The sequence below is a fragment of the Xyrauchen texanus genome, chromosome 8, assembly GCF_025860055.1.
Source record: "Xyrauchen texanus isolate HMW12.3.18 chromosome 8, RBS_HiC_50CHRs, whole genome shotgun sequence".
NCBI classification, from domain to species: domain Eukaryota; kingdom Metazoa; phylum Chordata; class Actinopteri; order Cypriniformes; family Catostomidae; genus Xyrauchen; species Xyrauchen texanus.
Genome location: NC_068283.1, coordinates 6561822 through 6570839, shown reverse-complemented (window position 1 = coordinate 6570839; position 9018 = coordinate 6561822). Strand labels below are relative to the sequence as shown.

The window sequence follows — 9018 nt, the reverse complement described above, 5'->3', positions numbered from 1 at the left end:
CTTCTCAAATGAAACACAATCTCACTATTTGCGGGGATTTTGGCTCAGACTTTATCCTGTTCTACGCAAAGACGAAAAACACTGTGTATGACTAATTGAGATTGAGAAAACCTAAAATCGGGAAAACCTTTCGCCGGGGGCAAAATCAGATTAATTTACTGATACGATTCTTTTTTGTACTTTAATATCCAGGGCGGGAGATAATGATTAGGCGCGTCATGCAGCTCACCGCCACAGACCGCGCACGCTATATAAAGCCCGAACGCATCACAAGCGGATTACAACAAACCGGAGCTGTCCAGCGAGAGAGTGGTGCTGAAATCACAGCGGAGACTTCAGCACGTAAAAACGCGCCATGAAGGCCGGAGCTAGAGGAATGCATTGGAAACTTTTTATACTTTCTTGTCTTTTAGCGGACGGGATGAGCCAGGACTTTGGACAGACCCAGTTTATTTGCACGTCCGTGCCCAAGGATATGGACATATGCACTGCCACACTGCAGAACAGCGTTCCCGGGGAGGATCTGAAGAACACGGTCATGCAGCTGAGAGAGACCGTGCTGCAACAGAAGGAGACAATCATGAGCCAAAAGGAAACGATCAGGGAACTGACTTCCAAGTTGACGCGATGTGAGAGTCAGAGTGCGTCCGAGCCCGGAGACGCGCGGGCCGGTGGACGGCGGAAAGAAACGGGCACTAAGAACACAATGGGAGATGTATCGAGAGGTCCGACGGATACACTGGCTCAACTCTCACAGACTTTACAGTCGCTCAAGCAGAGACTCGAAAACCTGGAGGTATGTTCCTCTAAAGGGTGGGGTCAACACTTTGTGGCAAGATGTGTGTGATTAGCAAAAATGTATATAAAAGTGTTTCGATTCTCATAACTTTATTTTATTTTATTATTGAGCAATTTTTTTAATAAAGTGTATAATAGTGCGTAATGGTGCATAAACGTAGTCCATAGATAAAATAATGATCATAATAATAAAATACAAATTCTAGCGACACTGTAAATACAATTCGTCAGGTTGTCTAACCTATTCATATCAAAAGTAAATACTGATAATAATAATAATTGTTTTTTAAATAAACTTATTAAAACTCCAGCAGAAGTATTTTAGGATAAATTCGAATTTAGCTCCAATATATCCTTACCTAAAAATCGAATTAACTACTTTTGATGCATAAATATAATTTAAATTGTGTAAAACAACCCGATCACAGTCCATCACAGAAAGTATTTTAAGAGCAAGCTCAGAAATGGCTCCAATATCCTCATTCTTTTACTTTTTACTAGGAATCTTTCACATCACCATATGGAGCCAGTAAAGCGATTTGGCGTATTTTAACCACTTTCTAAAATGTTCTAGTTAATTAGTATACATTTAAGAATATTAATGAAAAAAGTCTAATACAAAAACAATCTAGTAGTCTTCAAAAAGACGCTGGAATAACAACATATTAACAGAATTCCATAAAACATGTAACACGCCGTTAAAAGTGGTGTGGAAACAATTGGATACATGCTGTTCTTACCTTAAATAACTATTTCTACCTGACCTAACCATTATAACTTTCCTTTGTGTAACTTCATTTAGTAATGTTAAATCTGTTGACTTGATCAAAGACATTTATTACATTTTTGGTTATGTGGAAAACATTTTCTCAGTGTGGAGATTTACGCACTCAGATTTCCATATCATGGCGCCGGTGTTGACCGTTCTGAAACAATGAGTAATGTTTTAGCGCGTATTTTTAATTTGTAAACTTTCACGTAAAAATATATATTTGTATCTCAAGACAAGAAAAATGTCAATTTTGTTCACATTTGTTTCTTTCGCAGCAATTTAGCCGGAATAACAACTCCGTCCAGGCGAACAGCTTGAAAGATCTTCTGCAGAGCAAAATTGACGACCTTGAGAAGCAGGTCCTATCCCGTGTGAACGGATTGGAAGAAGGGAAGCCCGGGGTGCGCAACGAGAGCGAGCAGCGCGGGCGCGTCGAGTCCACTCTCACCTCACTGCACGAGAGAATCACTGATCTCGAGAAAGGTAACGACGCGTGTTTCTGCTCTAGCTCCATATCGTATAGATTGCACAAAGGCTGAATGAAACGCCTTCCTGATCTTCTTTCTACCAGACAAAATTCTCTTGAACAAGCGAGCGTGGATAATAAATTGCCGTCCGTTGTTTGGCTGGCGTGTCGCAGGAGAAGAAAGGGAGGGGGCTTTACAAAGCTACATTGCTTTGCATATCCAATTCCACCCAACCGGTTTTATAGTATGATTTACGGAGACGGAAATAAAAAAAAAAAGTTTTTGCAAGCTCGTGTGTTTTGTGCATTTCCATTCATGCGAATCGTTAAAATGTGCCCATGTCTCAGATCCTTTTGCAGAAGCCTATTTCTGTAGCATGCACACTATAGTGAAGAAAATCCTGTCATCATACACACACTAATGTTGTTTCTAACATCATACTCACACACTTATGTTGTTCCTATCATAACCTCTTAAGCAAAAGATATATTTAGCAAAATGTCCAAGCTGTGCTTTTTTACAGAGCCCCTAAAAGAACAAGGGGGGATTTATTTTCGAACAAAGCTTTACACCCCCTCGCAATAAGTGTGGGTGCCCTTGCAATGGTGCCCTAGATGTCTACTTTAAATGTGTGGTTGACATGTAGAAGAGTATTAAGATTGATTGTCATCTGTAATACGTCTATGAAACATGTCAAAAGGACAACATTCAGTAAATGACTTTAAGACTTGTAATATTTAGAATATCTGTAAATCTGCACTTTTTAAGATGTTTATCTGATGTTAATTATAATTAATTCCAGATGAATATCTCTTTAACAGACATCTCAAAGAGGTACATGCGCTATATGGGAAGAGTTTCCTGATAGCACAGGTACATCGCCCCAGATGTCTATTTGATGCGTGTGTTTTCATCTGGAAGACATATTTGTTTAGATTGTTTGCACATCTGCAATATGAGACGTTTCCTCTCGGGTGTCAAGAAGTCCTTGAGCAGATGCCATTGAGATGTTTATGATTTAGAATGTATGTAAATCTGATTTTTACGATTTCAATCAGATGCTAATTAAAATGCGATGATTTGAGTTGAAATGCTCTTAAACAGACATCTTGTAGATGTACATGTGCTATGTGGGGTTTGCTTTCCCTTGTAATAAGTGTTGCATTCCCTAACAACAGTTTTGCGTTCCCTCGCAATAGTTTTGCGTTCCCTCGCAACAGTTTTGCATTCCCTTGCATGAAGTTTTGCTTTCTTTTGCAATAATTTGCATTCCCTCACATTAGATTTGCAATTCCTCACAAGAAGTGCTGTATTCCTTCGCAATAGTTTTGATTTCCCTAACAACATTTTGCTTTCACTCGCAATATTTTTCCGTCCCCTTGCTGTATTTTTGCATTTGCTCACAGTAGTTTGCATTCCCTTACAATTGTTTAGCGTTCTCTCTCAATGTGTTTTACGTTCCCTTGAAATAGTTTGCTTTCCCTCGCAATAGTTTTGAATTTCCTCGCAATAAGTTTTGTGTTCCTCCGCAATAGTTTGCATTTCTTCACAATAGTTGTTACATTCCCTTGCAATAAGTAATGCGTACCCTCTCAAAAGTTTTGCAATTCCTCACACTAGGTGTTGTGTTCCTTCGCAATAGTTTTGCACTCTCTCACAATAAGTTTTGCATTCCTTTGCATAGTTTGCATTGCTTCAAAAAGTTTTGCAATTCCTCACAGTGAGTAGATTTCCTTGCAATAGTTTTGCATTCCATCACAACGGTTTTCATTCACTCGCAATAAGTTTTGGGTTCCCTTGCAATCATTTTGTGTTTGCTCACAATAGTTTGTATTTTCTCGCAATAGTGTTGCATTCCTGGCAATACGTTTTGCATGTCCTTGTAATAGTTGTGTGATCTCTCACAAAAAATATTGTGTTCCCTTGGTTTTCCTGTATTGTTACTATGGTTTTACTACTAATATCATAGCTGAGGGAATTACTGTGCTAAAACTATGGTAAATGTTATGGTTACTTGGGTTTTACAACAAGTACCAAAGTTCAACTATTGTTATTGTAGTAAAACCATGGTGCATTTTCATAAGGAATGGAAAATGTATTGCAAAATAAAAATAAAATAAAATAAAATAAAAAAGCAAACTATCTTGAGGGAATGCAAACTTGCTTGGGAACCTGAATTAAATGAGAGGGAACACAAAATTATTTCATACAATAAATACCCTTCCTGTCTTCTTTGGGGCTGTGTACCTTTCCATATGGAATTGGTTTAGTGATTCACGTAGGTTTTTAATTTTGATTTTCCTGTTGGACCTTGCAGCAGGCTATATGAAGAGAGCAGCTCAGGCATTCTGGTAAACATATCAAGTCTTTCTGGTTTTAGGGTGAACTATCCCTTAAATCAAAACCAGTAATAAAGCTTGTTATACCATATCTGTCTCTCGATGCATCTAGAATATTAATTGCAGATTTTACTTCTTGTGACATGAGTGACTATGTGGCTAAATGTCTAAAAATTTGTAAAGGAAAATTTTAATGTTAGGATAAATGCATAGACAGCAATGAAAAGCTGTTGAATTGTGAGTAGTTGTTTAGCTTGAGATCTTCTGACAAAGTCATTTTGGACTATATTGAGTTTCTCCATTTTGTTTATTGTGTTGTACTGTAGACATGCCAAATATGGCTTGAAGACCAAAATGCTTTTTGGTTCACAGGTCAAAAGGAAAACAGACCACTGGATAAATTTCAGCTGACGTTCCCACTACGGACCAACTACATGTATGCTAAAGTCAAGAAGAGTCTTCCAGAGATGTACGCCTTCACTGTGTGCATGTGGCTTAAATCTAATGCCTCTCCAGGAGTGGGGACGCCTTTCTCTTATGCAGTACCTGGTCAGGCCAATGAGTTGGTTCTCATTGAGTGGGGGAACAACCCGATGGAACTGCTCATAAATGACAAGGTACTTTCTCTCAATAAATGATTCTATTAATCTGTGACATATTTTAAACAATCATAAAAAACATGTCTCTTACAGGAATAAAGTTTGATGGATGGGTGGTTGGAAAGTGGTTGCTAAGGTACACTGGGTTGATAATAGGCAGTTGCTAGGGCATTTATAGGCATTGCTAAGGTGTTCTGAGTGCTTGCTGGAGAATTGTAAGAGCTTGCTAGTTCACTGTAGGATCTTCTAGGTGGTTGCTAGGACATTGCTAGGTAGTTGCTAAGGTGCTAAGGTAGGGTACGGACAGACAGACAGACAGACAGACAGACAGGTAGATAGATAGATGGATGGATGGATGGATGGATGGATGGATGTTTGAGTAAATTCAGTTAATCATATTGTAAACTTAAAAGCATACAATCTGCATCAAAATACATATCATTTTTAACATTCCTCTGTTTTTGCCATCTTTTCATATAGGTTGCTAAGCTGCCTTTCCTCATCAATGATGGAAAATGGCATCACATCTGTGTGACGTGGACTACACGAGATGGAGTGTGGGAAGCTTACCAGGATGGTGTGATGAGGGGGAATGGGGACAGTCTGGCTCCTTATCATCCAATCAAACCACAAGGGGTCCTGATTCTGGGACAAGAGCAGGTATAGATTCTCTGATTAATCTTGATTCACCCAGAAAATAATGAGGAGGCAAAGTGTGGCACGGTAATTTTAGATGCTACATAAAGTTGATTTAAAGATGCTGTAAGTTATTTTTTTCATGGAAAAGTATGCAAAAAACTGTCCTACTCCCTAAAAGATATTAATTAAATAAGTGTCCTGAGATATCTCACTGGTCTCTGTGACAGCTGTAGACTTTGTAAACAGCAAACAAATATGTCTGCAGACCACGAACATTGACGCTTTTCACCCGTCAATTGGTCATATTGTTGTGTTTGAAGCAGATCATTGAGGTTATGATTCATAATGTCAGTTGAGGGTGTTATTGTGCTACTGTTGAATTTGATAGCCACAGGAGCAAACAATGCTGCTCTTTTGCTCAGTTTTGATCTCAAACTAATCGTTGGAGGGTGGGGTTTTGGAATGAGGGGCGTGGCTAATTCAAAGGCTCAGTAATGCGAAAGCTTCAGAACACTTAAATAGTTTACTGCACCTTTAATGATGAGTAAGAAATACACAATGGCTCTGTTCCAAAACCGAAGGGGGCTGCCAACCTGGGCAGCGTTTTAAGACATTGTAGGCAGGAACCTGATTCAAAGGCTGTTCCAAAATTCCTAAGATACCTCGTTTTGGCAAAATTTTAAGGCAGCCTTGCATGGAGCCTTTGTGGAGGAAGTATTTCATAATGAAAAAACACATCCTAGATGGTGGCTGAAGCAAGAGAAATGTAGACAATAATAAATGCTGGTCTTTCAATACCAAAAAGTATCAAGAAATGTAGTTCAATTCAATTAAAAAGACTATTCTACCAAATATTTGTGTGCACTGTGTATTTTATGCTAATTAATGTGTTGTTAGCTTAGCAACATGCTAACGTCAAACTGTTCAGGTTTCCCACACTTTTTAACCAATTTATTTTCAAGAACATACTCATTCAGATTTGTTAACCTTTTTTGACAGATACCTTTGGTCCCACAAAAAACAACAACCTTAAAAGGAAAATTCACACACATCACAACAGACTTCAAGCAAGATTTACTTTACACATGAACAATATTTAGCCAATACAATATTTTACAACAGATAAAAACTAGAAAAATCTATTTTCATTTGGGCTCTGTAAAAAATATCGACATTCAGATTAATCACAATTTTCATTTGAACAATCTCAATATCTGTATCTTAAATCGTCAGGATTGATCCCTATGCACAACCCCCCAACAAAAGTAAATGACTCAAAATGTTTGCGCTATGCAACTAAAAATGTCTGTGATTAGTCACTGGCTCATGAATTTACAGATTTCACTTGCCAGTGATAGAGTAGTATAGTAATTGAGTATTATTTATAATATTTGCAACTTTAAGATATATGCATTAATGGAATACAAGGAATTTCTACATTTTAAAAAAGCTAAAAGGAGACCAAACTGATGAAAACTACTCATGGAAAGCAAGGCAGCTCTCTAGGTTTTGGAACAGATCCAATACTAAACAGATATCATTGGAAAATGTCCATTCTATAAGATACTATTGCACAACCAATACATTTAGCTCATTTTATATGGAGTGACCTTCAAAGAAAACTGTAAGGATGAAAGGCAGACATGAATCATTTATGGGCAAATTTGCTTCAAATGTTAACAGGCCGTCATCATATGTCTTTGAAGTTAATTAGCGTTTATTCAGCATCTCAACTAAATGTTATCTACCTGCAGGACACTCTCGGTGGAGGGTTTGATGCTACTCAAGCGTTTGTTGGTGACATGGCAAATTTCAACATCTGGGATCGAAAGCTCTCCGTTGGAGAGATTTACAACTTGGCCACATGCAGCAGCAAAGCTCAAGTAGGTAACGTCTTCTCTTGGCTGGAAACCAGCATTGAAATCTACGGAGGGGCTTCAAAGTGGACATTTGAGGCTTGTCGCCAACTGAACTAAAGAGCACAGAAATCTCTCAAAGCCAATGAGAGATGTGAGTTACCAGGTCTCGCTTACCAAAATCGTTCATTCAAGAACATTTACAAAAAACATGGGCATGAATATCATCTGAAATTCTTGAGATATTTCAATAATTATTGTCTCTAAACACAATCAGGACTGAGAACAATCAGTTTTATCTTCATTTATGACTGGATCTTCAAGGCAAAATCTTGGGTTGGTGATAACTGAAGACACTTGTTGTTTTTGCTCTCCTGTGGTCATCTGGGCAAGCAATGCCTTACTGGAAAACTACTTAAACACGATATGGCACAGACTTCCATCTTTACATCCTGGATCATTTGACCCCTCCTCCCTTCGTACAGGAAGCCATGTAGACCAACAGTAGATTTCCGAAAAGCAATTACAGTAGGCTACTATTTCCCATCAGGATTATTAGATAGAATTACCCACTGCCTGGGATACTCACTGTGAAATAAGGATGTAGAATGTAAAACACACAAAGATGAGTACAAATAATGTTTTTCTTTTTTTCTTGTGGTTTTGTTCTGTCTTATCACCTCCTGCTTGAAGCATTTTTATTCATTCGTTTCGTTGGTGTGCGTGTGTGTTTGTGTGTGTGGGTTTGTACAAAATAACGTAATCATTGCCAACATATTTCAAGCCTGGGTGCCTTGGGCTCTTTAAAAATATCAAAACTCGACACATTTGTCTTCATTTGCAATGTACTTCTATTAATCTATTTCTCTCCTTGTGTAACTACTGATTTGAACGTTTTATTGATTACACTTGTTCACAATTCAGTTGGGCAGCAAGAAGTATTTCAAAGGAAGTTGTTTAAATCATGGCGTGTCCAGCGGGTGTTTGTATTTTTCAAGGAATGTTACTTGTATAGAAAACAAACAGCATGACCAACTAAATGCTGCAACAGCATTAATGAAAATCTGCTTTTATTAGCTCTTTTTGGGTTGAGATTTTATACTGTATTGTTATATGCTAAAAGCATGGCAGCACTGAAAGAAGAAAAAGGTCTAATTTTTGTAATAAAATTGTTATACCACAATAGCTGGTGTGATAGTATCTTTTAATGATTGATTTGTAATAATCATGTGTCATGTTTTGTACAAAATTATCACAGATACTAGGTGTTCAAAAAAAACACTAGATTTGTGAACAGCAGTCTCACATAGTCAGACTTCTGACCATCAACATAAAGTCTGAACCAGATTGCAGCTTATTCTGTCCAGTTAACTGGTACGTTCAATCTCTTTGCAGTTTCTAACATCTATAAGTGAATGGTTTAAATTGACCTAGTGCTGTGGTCAACAAAGTTTTTATTTTATTAATCTTTTTACAAAATTACATAGAAATGTTTTATTGTAAATTTAGATTTTAAAACTTTTTTTGTACACAATGTGTATCATACTA

General features: G+C 37.6%; 1 protein-coding gene across 1 annotated transcript; it reads left to right on the top strand.

Moving 5' to 3' along the window:
* Nucleotides 1–304: 304 nt before the first annotated feature.
* Nucleotides 305–8643, top strand: LOC127648070 (neuronal pentraxin-1-like). The gene is made up of 5 exons (XM_052132670.1): nt 305–796; nt 1846–2053; nt 4749–4993; nt 5456–5635; nt 7369–8643. Exons 1-5 carry the CDS (start codon nt 356–358, stop codon nt 7588–7590), a joined length of 1296 nt encoding a protein of 431 aa, XP_051988630.1. The 5' UTR covers nt 305–355; the 3' UTR covers nt 7591–8643.
* Nucleotides 8644–9018: the final 375 nt, after the last annotated feature.